At 53.1% G+C, this 19,961-nt stretch overlaps 1 protein-coding gene across 7 annotated transcripts in view; it reads left to right on the top strand.

Moving 5' to 3' along the window:
• Nucleotides 1-2,981, top strand: part of Mapkap1 (MAPK associated protein 1) — a 224,137-nt gene extending 221,156 nt beyond the window's left edge. For all 7 annotated transcript variants that reach the window (XM_050161678.1, XM_050161674.1, XM_050161675.1 and 4 more), the window contains one exon: nt 1,457-2,981. In XM_050161678.1, coding sequence (XP_050017635.1) covers nt 1,457-1,582 — 126 coding nt within the window. In that variant the 3' untranslated portion in view covers nt 1,583-2,981. The remainder of the gene's footprint in view (nt 1-1,456) is intronic.
• Nucleotides 2,982-19,961: the final 16,980 nt, after the last annotated feature.

Genomic DNA, 19,961 nt, shown 5'->3' with positions numbered 1-19,961 from the left:
CTGCCTCCAGAATTGACAGGAATGTTAAATCAGGCTCTGTACGGTTCATCTCAGACTCGAGTAACATGTCCAGAGCTTAGAATGAGAGTTTAGACCAAAATTAAGAGCCCAAGGCTAGTGCCAGCGTAGCCATCACAGGCTTTCCACAGGACGATGGAGCTGAGTAGCAGCTACATTTAGGGTGTCTCGTCTGTCGTATTTCATCTAACCCTCCCACATTCCCTCGTAGTATAGACATCCTTGTCCCCATTTTATAGATGAGGACTGTGCGGCTCAGGGCTGCCCTCTACCCACCCCAATATGCTGGAGTCACACAGTGCTCAGTCCCTCCTTTCAGCCTCGAGATGAATCTCTGAGGAACCGTTGTGCTCTTCACACCAGGTTCTTCTGTGATCGAGTGATGGAGGCTGTGACTTTATTGACCATGAAAACTCCCTATATTTTTATGCCTTAAGCTGTAAAGTGCATCGAAAGTAAACCACTCTTTAGTGCATAAAATCGGGCACATTTTAAGCCACAGCATATTAACCAGCTAATGGCAGACCAAAGGGCGATTTTATTTTTTGATTATTACATTAATCTTGCATTAAAATTATCTATGTGATTATCACAAAGCACTGAAGATAATAAATTTAGGAAACAGTTGGCTTGTTGAGGACCATTTTAGAATGCTTTTGTCAAATTGGATGTGCCAAAAATACACTGCAAACACTGGGTCAGCTAAGTGTAGACGATACAAGCCAGAGATGGCATTTACCAAGCTTGAGAACGTCTCCTGCCATCTCCACACCTGTCCACACTGCCACCGATCACCCTCCCAAGTCTGCGTCCTGATTTATGGCTCTCCGTTGGTAGCTTGGCAAGGCTGTGAACGAGTGAGGCAGTCCCGTAGCCATGCGCTAGCCTGTGCTTCCCTCTGTTGATGACCAGCACAAAAAGGCTGTGGGGCCCTCATCAGAGCCTCAGCTGCCTTCTCCAGCCCAACTTGAGCTTTCTAGCCAGGCCTCTGAGAAGTGTGAGAGGGGAACGGTCTCTGTGTTCACAAAGTCCAGGCAGAGCAGAACCATGAAGGAAGCCATGTCTGAAAGTGCATGGGTTGTCCTGAGATGACACACACTCCAAACTGAAGTCCACCCTGACTTGCAGTGACCTCAGCCCTCTGCGGTTATCTGTCTGACTCTGGCAGCAGACATTAGAGGGAGGCTGAGGGGAGCTTTGTTACCACTTTTCACCCACCACATTTTCTTCCTCCAGATGGGAGGCCAGGGGTGCCCTGTGACAACCAGGACTGTAGAGCTGCCTGGACAAAGCTGTGAGAACATTAGCCTCAGGATCAGTAGCCCCACCACTCACATGTCTGTTGTCAGCAGCAGCTAGTCCGTCCCTTCCACCCTGTGCTCGGGCCTGGGGGAACAAACAGTGCCTTCAAGTAACAGTCCTGTCCTTCTGCTCCTAGGTCAACTACATCCTGGAGTCTCGAGCAAGCACTGCCCGGGCCGACTATTTTGCTCAAAAACAAAGAAAACTGAATAGACGTACAAGCTTCAGCTTCCAGAAGGAGAAGAAATCAGGGCAACAGTAACGCTGGCCTCCAACCTGTTGCCTCAGTCCAGGTTGCCTGCAGGGCCAAGTGACCCCGGAGTCCACCTTCATCCTGCAGTGCCTGATCTCACAGGCATAGGGCTGCTGGGCTCTGGGGAGAGGGTTAGAAGTAGGGGTACCCTACTCTGGAGTCTGGGGACATTGCCATTGGACTGAAACCTGGCAATGGCTGTAAGTAGCAATGCCCAGGAACCAGACACATCCTGGAGAAGCCACGTGCTGCCCAGCCATGTTCACTGCCTGGCAGTCCCACCAAGGATGTACATAGCCATGCCAGACAGCTCCTTGCAGCTTGATCAAATTTCTTAAAGCAAAGAAAGAACAAAAATGTACATTTCTTTTTTTCCTTTTAATAAACAGGTTACTCTTTATCATGGTTGGTATGATGGACCATTTTTGGGGGGCAGAGAATTGATTATATTATCTTCTTTAAAATCTGTTCCTGTTTTGATCAGGCAGATTGCAAAAGCTGTGATTGGCGCTCTCAGAAGGAATGTTTAGGCTTAGCCAATCGTTAACTATGCCATTTGTTTAAATGAGAGTATTTGCTTTGAGAATAGCATCTTGGGAAGTTAGGAACAAAGGCCATGCGCACATGCGTGTGAGTGTGTGCGTGTGTGCGTGCATGCATGGCTATCTTTTTCCCCTTCAAAGGCCTTCTCAGCATGTGACCTGAGAGACAGGTGCTGTAGGATGGTGTGGCAGACAGTGTGTCTCCAAGCATTGAGTTTCCAGCCAGGGTGGTCTCTCATTTCCTCAGAGCTGGTATATATGTTCAGCCGGAACCCCGAAGAGTTTGCCTCACTGGCTCTGAACCCTGTCTCCTACCCTATTCCCAGTGCCTGCTGAGAGAGCTGTGTTGGGGATTGAGGAGTAGAGGGGAGCCCATGTCCTTGTACCCCAAGCCCTAGGTAGAAAAGGCAGGGTGCCCAGCACTCTGACACCACACCTCTGGCTACACCAGATGCCTCTGCAGACCTCGCCATGGTTCCTCCTGTGACAGCATCCTTTCATACTGTCCTGGACCAGGGCCACAGACCGACATCTCAAGCGGCCTGTGTTTAGAACATTTTTTACATCATTGTGTCTGAGCCTCTCAGAACCAGTGTATAGGTCTTTGCTAAAGGGTCATCTGGGTGAATGCCTCTCTCATTCCAATCCGTTCAGACAACAGGAGCACCCTTTTCTAATGTCTTCCATTCCTGTCACCCCAAAAAAGATATTATTTGTAGCTTGCTCTGTATTTGAATTTTTAGCAATTTTATATTTAGATATCTTTGAAATGTAAATGTCTAATTTGGTCATTAAATCTTGTCACATATTCGATATTAAAATACTAAAATAAAAGTCATAAATACCCTCTTGTATATTGCTTTGGATTTTAAAGCCTTGAGTACACAGTGCTGAGGTGGTGGTACCACGTGGGTCTTGTGGGGTGACATGCACTGGCAGTGGATATGCCCATCCACGTGAAGCCGTACAGAAGCCACGTCTGGGCATCCTTTTGCTTGAGGGGCACTGGAATCTCGGACTCTGCTCTTCACAACCGGTGGTATGTGGCTCTCAGCTGGCTCGGGTCTCGGGGCCTTGAGTTGCCTGATGTCAGTCCAGAAGCTGCATTAGGCCAGCTGCGATCAGGGTTCTTAACTCCTCAGGTCATTGTGAGCCAGCCTCCCAGTCTTAAAAGACGCCCCCTGGCCCTGATGGGGGAGTCTGGTCCAGCCCCGGCTCAAGGTAGCTTGTTGCTTTCTGGCCTAGTCTCTGAGCCCCTGCCGACACCTCTGGCTACAGTGCTGACTGGCTCCATGCCTTCTCTATTGGCCAGTTTGGACATCCTCACTCCCTGTCACTCGCTGACTGCTATGGACCAGAAGTCCCTCAGCTCAGGGGCATGGTCCACACCTCGCAATATGTGGCTGTACTCTGTGGTTGTGTCTCTTTTCCCAGTTCAGAGCTAGCAGCTGGCCTACACTTCTGAGTCTTCGTGGAGGTAGCCCCACAGGCCATATCTCTGCCAGCTGCTTTCAGGAGCTCCCCATCGCCTCGGATCCAGGACCAAAGCACTGTAATACATGGTGTATATGGGGGGAGGGGGCACCAGTCAGGTAATGTGGCCTCCAGACCAGAATGTGCTCTAACCCTAGCTGTCTCCTTACTGCTAGACCTTTGGGTGAGCTACTTCCTTGAGCCTCAGTTTCCCCTTCTGTAAAATGGAGATGAAACTAGTTCCTTCCAAGGGTGCTTGTGAGGGTATGCTTGCGAGTAAGAGTGACCAGGTTCCCAGACGGGTGGCACACGCCTTTAGTCCCAGCACTTAGGAGGCAGGCAGATCCCTGAGACGTCAAGGCAGGCCTAGTCTACGAAGAGAATTCCAGGCCAGCCAAGGATATACAGTGAGAAGATCTTGTCTCCGAAAAGGAAGTGGAGAGATAGCTCAGTAGTTGAGAGCTTTGACTGCTCTTCCAGAAGACCCCAGGTTTAATTCCCAGCACCCACATGGTACCTCCAGCTCCAGAGGATCTGATACCTCTGACCTCTGCAGACACTGTACTCAGTGTGCACATACCTACATGCAGGCATACACACCTACACATAATTAAAAATAAGTCTTAAAAAATAAAAATAAAAAGGGGTCAAGATCATGACAAGGGAAACCCACAGAGACAGCTGACCCGAGCTAGTTGGAGCCCAAGGACTCTGGAACGACAGCTAGGGAGCCTGCATGGGACCAACCTAGGCCCTCTGCATGTGGATAACAGTTGTGTAGCTTGGTCTGTTAGCGGGGTCCCTAGCAGTGGGATCAGTGTCTGTCCCTGGCACATGAGCTGGCTTTTCGTGGCGCATTCCTCATGCTGGAATGCCTCACCAACCTTGATGCAGGGAGCAGAGCTTGGTCCTGCTATGCCATGCTTTGTTGGCTCCTTGAGAGGCCTGCCCCTTCCTGAATGGAAGAGGAATCGGGGTGAGGGAACGGGAAGAGAGGAGGGAAGGGAAACTGGTATGTAAAATAAATGAAAAAAATATATATAATCAGTAAATAAGAATAGGCCAGGCTCCTGTGTTGATGAACAGCACCCAGACTTAGTGTCTTATGAAAGCTGTTTAATCTAGTCATGGGTCCAGCTTCCTCTGACGATCACAAAGGCCAGGGCTGGAGGATGGGACCTTCTACCCCCAGACTCACAAGATGACACACACTCCAGGGAGCCTAGGAGGGTGAGCCACCAAGGGTGAAGAGTCACAAGTGTGCTTCCCAGTGTCACCCTTCGCTGGCCACTCTACAGGAGCACCTTGTCTGTGGGCCTGTTTAAATCTGCAACAGATTTACTATACTTTGCTCTGGGCTAGTGTGGGACCCTCTTATTTAATGCTGCAACACTTGCCTGCAATTGAACATTTTCTTTTAACTTAGACTAGCAACCTCTCACCTCCAAAGCCTTTTTAAACAAGCAGAGCCATGCAGTCAGGATTTAGTGAGCACTGTATATCTCTGATACACACTGAAATAAATATGTAACTATTCGGGTTTAAAACACTCACCCGTGGAAGGATCTGGAGGGATGAAACAGTTGAGAGCACTGGACCCACGGTTCAATTGCCAGCATCCAGATGGCAATTCACAATTGTCTGTAACTCCAGTTCCAGGGGATCTTGCACCCTCTTCTGGCCCCCTCCAGGGGCACCAAGCACACATGTGGCACACAGACATCCATGCAGACAAAGCACTGTACACATAAAAAATAACAGGGAAACATTTTAAACCACGCGTTCAAATACCCCAAAATCCTGTCATGCACAAGAGCCACATCCCACATGGGACAGTAACTACCCTTGGACATTTTTGAAAACATTTTTATTACACTTTATTTTTTATTTTGTGGGTGGCAGGCACGCACGTGTGGAGGTCAGAGGACAACTGTAGGAGTCAGTTCTCTCCTTCAGCCATGTGGGGCCTGGGATCAAACTCAGGGAGTCATCACATCTGGCAGAAAGGGCCTCTACCCACTGAGCCATCTTGCCAGCTCTTCCTTGATGCTCTCCCAGTGCCTGCATTTCACAGGCTGTAGGCTCTCAGTTCTTTTTCATAAATCTTGGTCATCCCAGGCCAAGCGCTCCCTCCCCCACTTTACCGATGGGGGAAGCCACTTAGGGTCCTGCCCTAATTTACTTTCTGTTGCTGTGGTAAATGCCATGACCAAGAGCAACCTGAGGAAACGATTTATCAGCTCACAGCTCCATGTCACAAATCCATCGTGAGATAAGCCCTGGCAGGAACCCCATTGGTAGGAACTGAATGAGGCAGAGGCCGTGGAGGAGTGCTAGTTACTGGCTTGCTTAGCCTGTTTTCTTACACCTGCCCAGGAATGGTACCACTTGCGGTGGGGTTGGCCCCTTCCACACCCACCATCAACCAAAAACTGCCCCGCAGTCCAGTCAAATGAGAGCAGATTCCTAGTAGTCTCTTCCCAAGAGACTCTAGTTTGCAGTGAATTGAAAAAAAAAAAAAAAAACTAACCAGTACATGTTCTTGTCTCCACTCCCGCACCTTCCCCAGCCCACTGACGAGGGCCGGAAGGCAGGGAGTGTTTGCTCCCACCGAGCTCCTCCACCAGATGCAGAAAGCACCAGGGCATGCGTCACTCGTGGAGTCCCCAGGCCAGTTCTCAGCGCAGTGGGATTATGCTTCAAGTGACTGCAGCTAAACTCCTCCGACGGACAGGAAGGCTCCCATTGCACTGGCCGCTGCTCACCTCCCGGTTAGACAAACACATTCTGAGGTCTGCAATGAGAAGTTAATGTGCCCGTTTATTCGTTTTTCTGACAAGTCACAATAGATTTTTAACTGCCAATGAGTAACCTCCCCAAGGTGCAGTGGCCATTGAGTGGCCATTTCCACCCAACACCCCCGACCAGGCTGCTCTCTCCTGGGGCCAAGGCACTGCCAGCTGTGCCCTCTTCTGCACCCCACAGACGCTGTCCACCCGTCCTCATCAGGTGACCAGGAGTTGGTGATGGCCTCTCGCATGGCAGCCAGGGGTCAAGATGCCTATTTTCACCTGCCTCGGCCTCCGTAAAATAGAAGCAGTGGTAGTGGGGTTCAGCCTAAAGAAGCCAGCTCTACGAGGAACACAAAAGGCTAAGCTTGGGACCTTGTGCCAGACCCAAGGATCCAGCCAAGCCATCCACAGAGAAAATTAACATCTACCTCCTTATGCTACGTGAGCCCAGACCCATGTCTCAGCCTCTCCAACCCGCTTGTCTGCACAAACATGACAGCACCCACCGTCTATGAGATAAATACGGTGATGTCCACAGGCCTGGTGTGTGAATCTGGAGAACACACTGGCCACGCCTCCCCTACAGCAGGGCCTCTCAGTGAAGGGCAGCCCAGGGGTGCGGACAAAGTCTGTATGTTTCCTCCAGGAGCCCCAGCACCTGAGCCTGCTTCCCTTTCTCCTGCCTCATCAGCTGGGCAGCCCCGGGCAGGCCTGGCATCTTCACATGTAAACCCCTGGCATGCGGGAGAAATAACTGGAAAGCTAATTCCTTTTAAACAGATAAAATCTGTGTTACAGCCCCCAGCTTCGTGAAAGGGAAATGCTTTAATGTCATATTACATGCAAATTTTAGTTTAGAATTTAATACCCTTTTAACATACATTAAATGTTTAGCATTCTTCAAAGCCCTTGACTGTATAAAGAATTTAACTCATATGTGTTGGCAAAAAAAAAAAAAAAAAAAAACAGCTGGAAGAATCTATAAATTAAGAAAGTTCTAGAAGCAAAGTTACCACAAATCTTCATGCCTACCTCATTTGGGGTGTTATTCTTTTGGCTAGCCCCTGGTGTGCTGGGGAGGTGTTGAAAGACCGAAGTCCCCATGGGGACATCAGCTGTGATTGGTGGCTTCCCTGGGGAGTGGAGGGTCCCCATAGGAGGCACCTCAGGCACAAGAAACCAACAGCATGGGTCAGATTTGCTGTGCCATTTGCCTGCAGAGGGCTCTGTCCTGCTGCGCTGTGCTGTCTCACCTTGCTGAAGTTCACATATGGGTCTGAATACACAGACAAAGAGAAGCTTAGGAGGGGCCGCATGGTGGGGTAGCAGCCTTGTTCTGGGTTCAGGATACAATAGCATAGGTTTAAGGACAAAGGTGACATTTAAGGAGCAGAGGAGACCTGGGTCACAGGAGCCATAGACAGATCCTTTGCTTCCAGACTCTACAACAACCTGCCTGGACAGCAAGTGACCGGGGAGCAGGGTCTGTAGCCTGCCTCCTAAGAGTCCTGATGCCAGCCTGGTGGGGCACTTCCCCTGAGAATAGGGAGCAGTTAGGTGACAGTCAGATCCCTGGAAGTCCAGCATCTGAGCAAGGATGTGGGCAGTGAGCACAGCTCAAGGACCACCCATGCTGGATCCACTGCAGGTCAGAGCTGCAGAAGCCTCCGCCAGCCCGAACCAGCGTCTTTATCCACCCCAGGAGCCCCAGATCCTAGCAGACTGTTAGCATTTGCTGTCAGGGACCCAGAGATGTCCGCAATGCCTCTGAATGGCTCAGGACCTAGGCCGGGAGCAGCCAGGAAATGCCCTCACCATGACAAAGTGAGTGGGACCATTGGCACCTGGACTCACTAGGCCAGGTTGGGGTCTCTCTGAGGTACTCTATGGCTGGGCTGCCCTAAGTTACCGCACCAGGACCCCTGGCTGAACCCCTCTGAGGACCCATCTGTAAAACAGGGCAGAAGTAAAGGAACCTCTCTCCTGGGACTGTTAGCATTCAGGAGATAGGGCCCAGGCAGCCCCAGAGCATCGGCTACTGGTCATAAACAAAGCCTTCATTGCAAGTGGCTTGCTTGGCCATCTGTCCAAGTTCCCACTAACCAAAATATGAAAGGCCAGTACCTGCCTACCGTGCATGAAGGCCGGGGCAATTCCACTGCTGTGTAAACCTGGTTTGGTGGCACATTCGGGAGAGGAGAGGTGGAGTTCAAGCTCACCCTCAGCTACGCAGAGAATTCAGGCCAGAAAGAGCTCGTGTGGAGACAGGAAGTGAGATAGTGTGGACAGTTTGAGTTCCCATCACTCCTGGGCAGATATGGCACCTACAGAGATAACCCAGTTTGGGCTCCGACCGGCATCTGTGTGACTGCCACACTCTGGGTCTCAGACCTGCTGTGCCAGCCTAGGGTGCCTGACTAATGCCTGGAGAACAGGGGAGCACTCCCCACCCAAGAGGAGCACCATCAGAGTCCCCTGGTGCCTACCTGTCCCACTCCCGCTCCCTGGGGCTCCCGTCCTCTAGGTGCAGTTGGCGGCTGCCGGGCCTCTCATCTCATGTTCCCATCTACAGTATGGGCTGAGGATCCTGTGGTAAACACCTGGGAAGGACAGAGTCCCAGAAAACAAACCAAGGACAGTCACCAAGTAGATGAGTAGAGGAAGAGCCAGGGAAGGTGGCTCCCCACAGTCCTGGGCTCTGAATCCTTGCTGTGGGGGTCACTGGGCCTTCAGGTTCCACAGAAAGGGGGTTCCTTCTGTTACCCCAAAATTGTTAGCTTCTTTCATGTCTAGAAGGGAGGTCTGTGCCTTGCCCGGGCAGCCATGAGGAGTCTTCAGAGACAGGACTCTGATGCTTCTGGCAAGCTTCATATGGTGGCCACACCACAGGCAGGCTGTGTCAGCCACAGGTATCGCTAGGACCTCCCTCAGTGCCACGGTCGGTGCCTGCACTGCCTTCCTACCTGCTGAGCAGGGTGTCCTTCTCCACAAAGGACAAAGCCGTCCAGTGCCTGCCCAGCGCAAGTCACATGCTCATCCCCAGCCAAGCCGTGGTGTGAGGATGCACAGCTGATTGGCAGCTCTTCTAGGACCAGAGCAGGACACCAGGGGACAGGAAGTGGATGGGCCGCCCTCGCAGTCTCAACTGTGCTAAATTGTTTGCAGTTCCAAAGGCAGCAGCTGGTGCCTAGGCCCACTGTGACAAGTCCTGGGGGGAAGAGTTTGCCCAGCATGGGGGACACTTGGGAATATGCCCCTGGTTCTCACTGCAGTCAGGCAACCGGAGGGAAAAAGAACCTAGGCAGCCAGGGTGATGGGGACAGAGGGGTGAGCCTGCACCTATGTGCGTGTGTAAACGCTTGACTTATATCCGTGAGGGAAGGGTGGGCCACATGCACACATATGTACTCGTGTGTGCCTGAGCTAAGAGTCATTATGTATGCATTTATGTATACCTATGACATGACTTTATATGTGTGAATGCATGTGTGTCTGCATGCCTATCTGAACATGTGTCCATACGTGTGTTTACATGTACTCTGTGCATGTGTGTGTGCGCACGTGTGTGTGCCCTGAAGCCCTGGGCAGACCACCGTGCCAGCACCACCTGCACACCTGCCCTGGGCCCAGTGCTGGCGGCCCCTCCCCTCAGAGGACCTGTCCTGCTCTAAACAGCACTTCCTCTCAGCCAAGCAGCTGGCCACCATTTTGGCACACATTGTCCTGTCACATCTGATTTGTGAAGTCGTGTCTGCCAGGCCCACAGGAGCGTCCAGCTGGGCTCTCTCAGGTCAGGGAGTGTTTTTGTCTTTAGCTTGTAGGAGCTGTGGAGAGCAAGCAGCCAAGCTTCGGTCAGGTGAGCACACTCAGCTTTCTGCCTCAGCCCTTCATGGTGAGGACTGTGAGGATAGGGAAGTCCTTCTGTCTCCCCATGGTATCAGAGACTGAGAGTAGGCCAGGATTTCCCGCCTCTCTGGCCTTCCGGAACCTTGCTGCCCGTAGTCTCTCTGCACATGACAAGCACTCCCTCCTCCTCCAGGAAGCCTACCTGAGCTGACAGCCACCTCAGCCCCAGCACCCGTGCACAGTCATGCAGGGTTTCTGCAGGGTGACTCTGACCCCCACAGTCTCCAGAGGAAGCCCTTGGAGCCAATGCTGGCAGTGGAGCCCAGCCCCTGAGGAGCCGCCAGGTGCTCTGAGAATCTAGCTGACCCAGTGTGTGAGGGCCAGGCCACACTGTTTCCCTGAGGTGGGTTGCTGTCTCTTCTCTATCAGGGACACCATAGCTACCAGAGCAGAGGCCACCAGACTCCCATGCCCACCGTCATTCCACTCTCACTGTCCTCCCAGGGGCCACATCCTCACCCCTGAGTTCAGGGACCAGCACAGGCTTAGGGATAAGCAGTGTGATGTTAAGGGCTCCAAGGGAGATGCTGTGACCACAGTTGTTTGCCAAGAGCCTGCCGTGAGCCATCAAGCCCTGTGCTTCAAGAAAGATGACTGAGAAACCTAACAAACAGCTGGCGAGAGAGTGAGGTTCATAGCGAGCCTGAGGTGGTTAGACCTCCAGAAGGGTAGTTATGACCTCTGCTGTCCAGCCTGGAACACAATGGGGGACCCAGAGCAGTAAGGTTGGGGCCAGCCGCAGCCTAGACTCATTCTCCCACTTCATGGGCTCTTTGTGGGGACAGGAGCCCTAATACATGTCAGTCAAGGTGACAGCAACATCACTCGGGTGGCTTCACACTCGATCAGGACCACGTGAGCCAAGATGGCTTGCCTCTCAGCTGCCTGGTCTGCCCCAATGGGGCTGGAACTGGGAGGTAAGAGTCCCATTACAACCAGATCCAAAACAAAAATTAATTGTTAAGTTGGCTCCAAATGGGGTGAGCCAAACCCCAGGAGAGCCCCAAATCTCCAAAGAGTAAGATGGAGCTTGTCAACTATCCCTACGCCCCGAGGATGCTGGGTAATTACTTCTCTCCCTTTGTCTTTCTGTTTGCTCCTAGCTCGGCCACCAAAAGGCAGCTACAAAACCGGTTAAAGCTTCCAAAGTGTGTGTCTCTCCAGAAATCTCTTACAAAAGGCAAAAGATTTACAAGATGTGAAAAGTAAGGCGGGATAATTGTTTTTGGAATGACCCCAATATTTTCACCCCAGCGACCCCAGCTGGGCATCTTGCCCCCATATTTATGATTCCTGGTCCTCTGCACACTGCTGGGCGACCTTTCTGAGCCCCCCCCTGAGAACCCCCAGTCCCTCATCGGGCCAGTAACTCACCCTGACGTTATCTCTCAGGAGGCTTTATGCACTTTAATTTAACTCCCCGTCATTATTGCCCGGACTTCAAGGTTTTCTCTTTGGAAGTGCCCTTCCCGGGACAAGCATAATGTGTTTGCCATCAAACCCAATAAATATGTTTGTACGGGAGATAGAACCCATTGGGGAGAGGAGCTCAGCCTCACCCCCATGTGCTCCAGGGCGGGTGAGCTTTTGTGTCCTTGAACCTCCATGGTTGGAGGGTGGGTGAGGGGGAGCACCATATTCTCAGGCAGGTGACAGAGCCAGCAAACAAAACATCAGATGCCCAGGTGATCGGTTCCCTTCTTTCTGCTGTGCTTTGCTGTTGTCTGTCTTGGTTTTGTGGTGTGGTTGTCACTGTTGAGACACTAGAGTTGTCACCTCGCAGCTCCTGGGCCTAGAGCCCAAGGCAGCCTCCAACTCATCACCTCCTGCTTCCAGCCCGCTGTACACACAGACCGCAGCAATGCCAGGGGCAGGCATGCTTACCCAAGGGGCACAGCAAGCAGACTAGACACAGAGAGGTCACACAGCACACTGGGAGCAGACCCAAGTTTGCAACCCACTCAGGGTTGCAGAACCAGAGTGGCAGCACCGGAACCGTCCCCACTGGACTCTGCTTGCCTCCAAATTCTGCCTCTCTGAGTTCCCTTCAAAGGAAGCTACCACACACAGTCGGGATCAGCTGGAAGTCCAAAGGGTTCCTGTGAGAAGCAGCTATGGAAGGGGCCTCCTGTAGAGAGTGGTCTTGGCTTGTGTCCCCCAAAGAGCCTGTCTGTCACAGTGCATGGGACCAACAGGAGCAAATTCAGATTTCTGCCCAGTGCCTCCCTCAGCACCTGTGATATAGTGGAAGGAAACTGAGCTTTAAAAAATTAGCTACATGTAGGGGCTGGAGAGGTGGCCCGGAGGTTACCAGGACTTGCTCTTGCACTGACCCGAGTTCAGTTCCCAGCACCCACATCAGTGGTTCATCTGAGAGAGCTGACGCCTCTGGTCTCTGTGGGCGCCTGTGCATGTGCACGTACCCACCCACAGACATGCACATACGCAGAATTAAAACGAATTCTTTAAAAACCTTAACCAAGATGTAGGGGCCTGCCAGGCGTTCCTGTTTCCCACCCTGTGGCAGCCACTCATGGTTTGGGGGCTGCTACTGGAATGAGGGACGAGCTCTCTGTCTAGTTTGTGGGTCCACCCTACCTGTGCCGTCTACTGCCCAACCCCAGCTCCTTCTTCTGGGACAACCACAGCTGTGCCCACCTGACCAAATGGCCACAGAACAGAATCCCCATTGGCTGAGGCCTACAGCAAACCCAAACCTGTTCTGGGGTCTGCAGAGCGGAGGACACGAACAACTAGCCTAGACCAGAGAAGAGACAGAGATGCCAAGAGCCCCAGAGGATAGGTTCACTGCCTTGCTAATGAGGACCAGGGTGCTTTCCGGTACTGTACCAGGGCCAGGGGCCCCGTAATGACCTGTGTCCACGATGCCACTGGAGTGTGAACACCCTTCACAGGTGTGACGGTCGGTGTCTGCAGCCAGTGTGGATGGATGCCCAGAGCGGGGGCCTGCTGTCTGCTGCCACTGTGTTCCCTGAGGGGAAGAGTGGGGCCTTTGTGCTATGACGAGTGTCCATAGCGGTCATTTGCCCTGGTAGTATCTGGGGAACTTTATGTCGCTAAGTTCTTGAGTACTTTAAAGAATTTGCAGATTCCATCAGTTCAGTGTCATGGACTAAGGTACGTGTGTGTGTGTGTGTGTGTGTGCCTGTGAACATGATTGTGGTCAAAGGTCAACATCAGGCCATTTTTATTTATAACTCAACTTGCCCTCAGCTACCACAGATCAAGTTTCCACCCTCTTAGCACCTCACTGCGAGGACTGTTTCCACCTCCCAAAGCTCTGCCTGTTTCTCCACTAACACCTGAGCTTCCTTAACGCAGGCATTGACCATCCACACCACACCTGTACCTGGACACTGGCTATGCTAGGACCCAGCACACGGACACCCTGGAATCCTCAGCACCGCATAAGCCAGCCGTATCAAAGAACACCCAGCCCATCGGAGGTGGAGGCATCTGGCTGACCCAGGTTGGACCATGAAAAATGATAAATCTGATTTATAAGCCCAAAGGCGTGTGTGGACAACCAATTAAAACACGAGGCTAACTGACACATGGCGCAGAAACACACATGGATATGAGAAGACTTCAGAGCCCTGGTTGAGGTCAGGACCCCGAATCTAGCCCAGGCCTGAGGCCTCTGCTGTCACATGCCAGCAGAACGTCAAGAGTTATTTCTGCTTCTTAAAACACTCTTGTCAGTTGACTTTAATCCCAAAGCTTGGGAGGCAGAGGCGGGCAGGTCTCTGTGAGTTCGAGGCCAGACTGGTCTACAGAGCTAGTTCCAGGACAGCCAGGGCTACACAGAGAAACCCTGTCTTGAAAAACCAAACAAACAAATCATTTGTTAACTGCACACATGGATGAGTGGGTGAGGCACATATTTCTTTGGCTGGCTTCCCTGGGTTGGGTCCCCAAGAATGAGACCAAAAGCTGTTACTCCTCCCCTAAAAAGTCCTGGGCTTTCCACTGCAACCAGAGGTGGCCATTGCTGAGCTCTTCCCTGGTGCCCCACACCAAGAATCTGGCCTGTGAGTATCTGGCCATGCCCCTGCCGTAGTGCTGATGATATCTGGTGAGATCTCAGCCCTGAGAGGACAGAACTTCCACACACACTCCAGAGACAATAAAGATTCTCAGCTAAATAAAGCGAGACGTGACTAGGGCCACTGCGCCCTGTCGGATTGAAAGCGAGTGAGCCAAGTGGCCTTCCCAGAGAGATTTATTCCTGGTGGTGGCTTCAGGCGGCCAGCCCAGCTGGCGCAATTAGACTGGGTCTCTCTCTCTCTGTTTGGGGGAGGGGAGTAACATTTTTATTTTATCTCCATTGAGCTGGAACAGCAAAGATGGCGTGAACGCACATTAATTCTGAAACAAATTATTAAGGCTTGATCTGGGATTCCGGGAAAACCACCCCACCCCACCCCACCAGCCCCCTCCCTTCATTCAGACTATCCATCCCCTCCTGGAAGCCCATCGCCAGGCCAGTCAGTTCCCATTGGGCCTGAATGTAAAGTCCGGCCTGGTGACTATCTGCTATCCTGGGCTTGACCCCTGGCCATGACCTCCATATTTTGTTTCCTTTTTGCCTATCCAAGGTCAAGTGCTGCCTCTCCACAACTCCAGCCTCTGTCTGTCTTCTCCTCAGGGACCATGGTCCACTTTGGACTTCCTGGAACATCAATATTCTCCCTAGGCTGGGTCAGATGTGACTGCACCATGGGGCCATAGGGCTCCCACCTCCCACAGTCTTGAGGCAAAACCCAGAGTCCTCCTGGTCTGGGACTCTGTTCACTTCTCCCTTGGAAGCTTCACCTGCTGGCTCCCTCTCGGAGCTATGACCCAGAGCCTGCCTGCCTGCGACCCAAAAGCCCATCCTCCCCACTTCAGGGTGCAAACTGACAGCTGTGTCTTTGTGGGGTCTCTGCTCCACACACACCACTCCTGCCGTATCTTGTCCCTGAAATCAAATAGTGCGTACTCAGGGTCTGGCAGATAGCTCAGTGGGTAAGAGAACTTGCCATGCAGGAATGCAGACCTGAGCTCAAATCCTCAGCGCCCATGGCTACATGCATGCCTGAAACCACAGAGCCCTGGGGGTTAGAGACAGGAAGGTCACTGGGCTTACCTGTCTAGGTCTCAACAAGGGACAGAGCAGGACACTTGATATCCTCCTCCGGCCTCCACATGCACACACATGTGCACATAAACCACCTACGTATAATACATTTATAATAGTAGTAGTAGTCGTAACAATAATAATAACAATAATAGATACATGGCCGTATAGGAATAGAGAGAACAGAGTTTGTACTGCTCAGTGTGGGCCAGGGGCAAACAGTGGGTGCTCAATAAATGACTTTTTTTTTTTTTTTGGTTTTTCGAGACAGGGTTTCTCTGTGGCTTTGGAGCCTGTCCTGGCACTAGCTCTGTAGACCAGGCTGGTCTCGAACTCACAGAGATCCGCCTGCCTCTGCCTCCCGAGTGCTGGGATTAAAGGCGTGCGCCACCATTGATGGAGGAAGGGAAACATGAGTCCCCAACCCCTCCCATCTCTCAAACCCCCTCAGGTGCCCATCTCGGCCCAGCCATGCTGGCATCGGAGCTGCTTCCAAGGAGCTCAGATTAAAAGATCTAGGGACTGGAACAGGCACAGCTGGGCCCCTCTCCACCTCACCCCAAACCTCCCAGGAATGGGGTGAATTCACAGCTCTCAGCAGCATGCAGCCAGAGGACCAAACCAGGCTCCCAGGAAATGGAAGTCATCATTTAGACCCCTCCCAAGTCGTGGGAATTTTGTCAACTGGACAGCAAAGGCCTTGGAATGACCCCGTCTCCCGTCTTCAATCCTGGCCTGATGCACTGATCTTACCAGCGTCCTGCTCCCCTCCTGCCCAGGCCGCCAGCCCAGACTGGATCCCATGGCCCTTGGACCTACTCTTTCACCGTCGTTTATGGCAGGACAGGAATGACCAGGTCAGCTGTGTGATTGTGTACATCACTTCCCAGGGCCAGAGCCATGGATGGGGACCATGAGCCCCCCCCCCCCATCTTCCCCATCTGGATCAAAAGTCCAGGGTTGTAGCTGCTGATACAGCAACTACACACAGAAAGCCCAGTCCTCCCAGGACTCAGGGCTGTCTTTGGAGGTGGTGACTGCAGTTCCTGGGGGCAGAACTGAAGGCTGAATAGGCCCTGAAAACGGGTAAACACAGTCAAGAGATGGCTTGTTTTCTAGGTGCCACCAAAAAGTGGGGGCTCCCATTGTCCTTGTCCCCAGTACAGAATCCAGTGTGTTTCCCTAACTACTGTGTCTCCGCCAGGGTCAGGGTCCCAGAGTGACCCTGCTCACCCAGTGTAGGGCAAGAAGCCACTGGAGAGCACAGAGTACTGGCTGGGTTCTGAGCAGCCCTGTCTGCACTGAAAAGCTGCCTGGGGCCTGGCTGTGGTGGCGCACACCTTTAATCCCAGCACTAGGGCAGCAGAGGCAGGTGGATCTCGGTGAGTTCGAGGCCAACCTGGTCTACAGAGTGAGTTCCAAGACAGACAGGACAACACAAAGAAACCCTGTCTTGAAAAACCAAACCAAACCAAACAACAACAACAAAAGAAGCAGTTGCCAAGATGTAGATAAAAGGGAAAGAAACTAGAGGCCCAACCGACAGATCAAGGAATACAAATGGGGGAGAGTGATGGGGCGGGAGGGGACACAGGCACACCATGGTCACCAGTGGCTCCAGCTTTGGTTGCCTGAGGATCTGCCATTGCAAGCCTCCAGCACCGGCAGGCCAGACCCTGCCTGTTCTTTTTTCCCCCACGTGCCTAAGTTTTGTCTTGGCACAAAACTTAAGTTTTGTCTGTTTGTCTTGGATAGCGATTCCCTAGCTGGGTCCCACTCGTCCCCTTAGCAGTAGAGGTCTGTGGACTTTTGAGTCCTTGAACTGGGATGACCTCAGAAGGCCTCTCACCCGACCCTGACACCTGCTGGACTGCTCTTCTGGGTCACTTCTAAACTCGACCCCCACGCTGGTCCCCCAGGCCTGGAGGCTGGAATGCCGCTTTGAAGCTGGGGGACTTGAGCAGGAGCTGTGTCCAGGCTCGGGAAGGAATACACGGCTTTCTCCAGTGTGAAGCGTGGATCAAGGGTGTGAGTCGCCGAGGCAGAGCCCACTGACACTTGCCTCGCAGGGACTGAGATCTTCGCCCACTACAGACGACAACAGGGCGGGGCACCAAGGGATGCAGAGACGCCGCTGCCTGCAGCTCGGAGTGGGAACAAAGGAAACACCGGGCGGTGGCCCTGCGTCCCACGCGCGACCCCGGAACCCACGCCCACGCATGTCGCTCACACGCACTCAGGGTACCCGGGTTCACCACGCGTCTGGGGGCACCAAGTCCCGCACATCGCCTCTGCGCCAGTGGTGCCCGCCTTTAACACCAAGGCCCTGGAGCTGCAGCTGCGGGGACCAAGAAAGCTGTTCCAGGGTTTTCCTCCACGTCCAATGCCCGTGCGTGGCTGGCTCTGGCAGGCCTGGGGCCAACCCTAATGCCCCAAACTGACACGAGGTGTCCGTGGAACCAGACTGTGGGGATGACCACGCCGGCGAGGAAGAGCCGCGACTGAACTGCGACGAATGCGCAACTGCAGCCTTGTGGCGCCACCTACGGCCCAGTCTAGCTCGCAAGTTTTCCCCGGGCCCGCAGGACTCCCCTGCGGCTGTGTTTGTCTCGTGCTTCCCCTCAGATCACGACCTTGGTCTGGGCATGCCAAGACAGACAGACCTCCCCACTTGAATCAGCTGCGGGCAAAGGCGTGAGTGCCAAGCTGTTCATATTCTGAACCTTCCCCTCTATCATAAAGCGGTCCTGCTGGAGAAACTGAGCCTGACTTGGAGTGTGGGTTGAGGCAACTGACGTGGACTCCTGGTAGCAGCACCCAGATACTGCCTTCCTCTACCCCAGGTTTAACCCCATCCCAGGGTTTCTAAATAATCACACCAGAAAAAGGCAGCCAGAAACATTGGCCCTTTGTTCTGACAGAGCTCCATTTCCTGGTGTTCTCCCACCACCCAAAAGCAGCCTGGCTCCCATAGTTGTAAACACTCTCAGGTCAGGAGGCTTAGAAGGGCAGAACTGGACTGCTCTGGTTTGAACAGCCCATGAGCTGGGCCAGAGTCTCACAGTCAGCCCATGGTCCATGCCTATGCCCAGCACCCGCAGGCCAGACTACCCTGAGCTTCTGTGGGGACTAAGTGACATGACACCCCTACCCCACCCATGAGAAGTAACCTCTAACACACACACACACACACACACACACACACACACACACACACACACACACCAACAACACCCCGGAAGAGAGACAGGCACGAGGCCCGGAGCCTCCAAGTGTTCGACACACCAGAATCTGGGCCCCATTTATCTTCACCATTGGAGAAGAACACCAGCTCATGGGGTGCTCCACATGGTAAGGAGCACCTCACATGGTAAGGGACATGCTGATACACCCAGGGGCAACCCCAGAGGTCACTGCTAAGACCTGGGCTCAGCCGGGCCTTGTGGGAGTTCAGAGAGAGACCACAGTGGAAAGGATGCTCCAGAATTCTCGAAGAGGTGGTATCAGCAGGCTTTGAGGTTAGGAGTTTGCCAGAGGGGAATGCGAGAAGGACTCTCAAGGTCAGCCAATGTCATGTGTTCTAGCGAAGAGGAGGCTTGAGCAGCAGGCAGGCCAGGGTTCAAGGCCAGGCTGCAGCAAGGCCTCTCACAGACAGCTTTTCTAAGTGGGTCAGTGATGGTGACCCTGCTTTGGGGGTGGGTGGGCTAGCACGGCGTGGGGTCCACAGGGAGCCTACAGGGATGAAGGCGCAAAGGAGACAAGGTGGGGAGGCCATGAGAGGTCACCTTGAATGTCACTCTGAGAACAGCGAGAAAGTACGACTGGGACTGGACCTGGCAAATGTGATTTGGGTCTCAGAGGGACCAGCTGGGCAGGCTCTTCCTTAGGGAAGGCTCTCCCAGTCCAGCGGGTCTCGTGCTGGGGTCAGGCTCTAGGCCTCGTCTTCTCTGACCCAGTTCTGAGAGGCTCACCCCCACCCCAAGTCCAAGGCTGGACCCGCCTGAGAGACCGGGCTTCCACATCGGGTTGACGGGTTGACAAGGAAGAACCTCCCCCTCTCCCACCCTGCACAGTCCTCCACACACACCATTCACAGTCCTCCCCACCCTGCACAGTCCTCCCCACACACCCTGCACAGTCCTCCCCACACACCCTATACAGTCCTCCCCACACACCCTGCACAGTCCTCCCCACACACCCTGCACAGTCCTCCCCACACACCCTGCACAGTCCTCCCCCCACACAATGCAGTCCCCACCACGGAGAAAGAACAGTGGCACCACCATAATTTCTATTTCCTTCTAAATAGACGTTCCCAGATCCGCTCCCACAGAACCAATTAAAGCACCTGCCGGGACCCGGCTTTGTCAGCAAATTACTTCCAGGCTCCGTGGCTCAGGAATAAATCTCAGGCAGATGAAGGAGATGGGATGAGGGGAGAAGCTAGGGGCACCAGAGCAGGCAGGGGCACCCCAACAGCAGGCGTCCAGCCCCAGACTATTCCCCTACTTCTGCCAGAGTCCATGTAGACCAGG

The sequence above is a fragment of the Alexandromys fortis genome, unplaced genomic scaffold (genome assembly GCF_014885135.2).
Source record: "Alexandromys fortis isolate MF-2015 unplaced genomic scaffold, M_Fortis_MF-2015_v1.1 scaffold_74, whole genome shotgun sequence".
Taxonomy (NCBI): domain Eukaryota; kingdom Metazoa; phylum Chordata; class Mammalia; order Rodentia; family Cricetidae; genus Alexandromys; species Alexandromys fortis.
The sequence above is the reverse complement of the archived record's forward strand: the minus strand, read 5'-3'. Positions and strand labels throughout refer to the sequence as shown.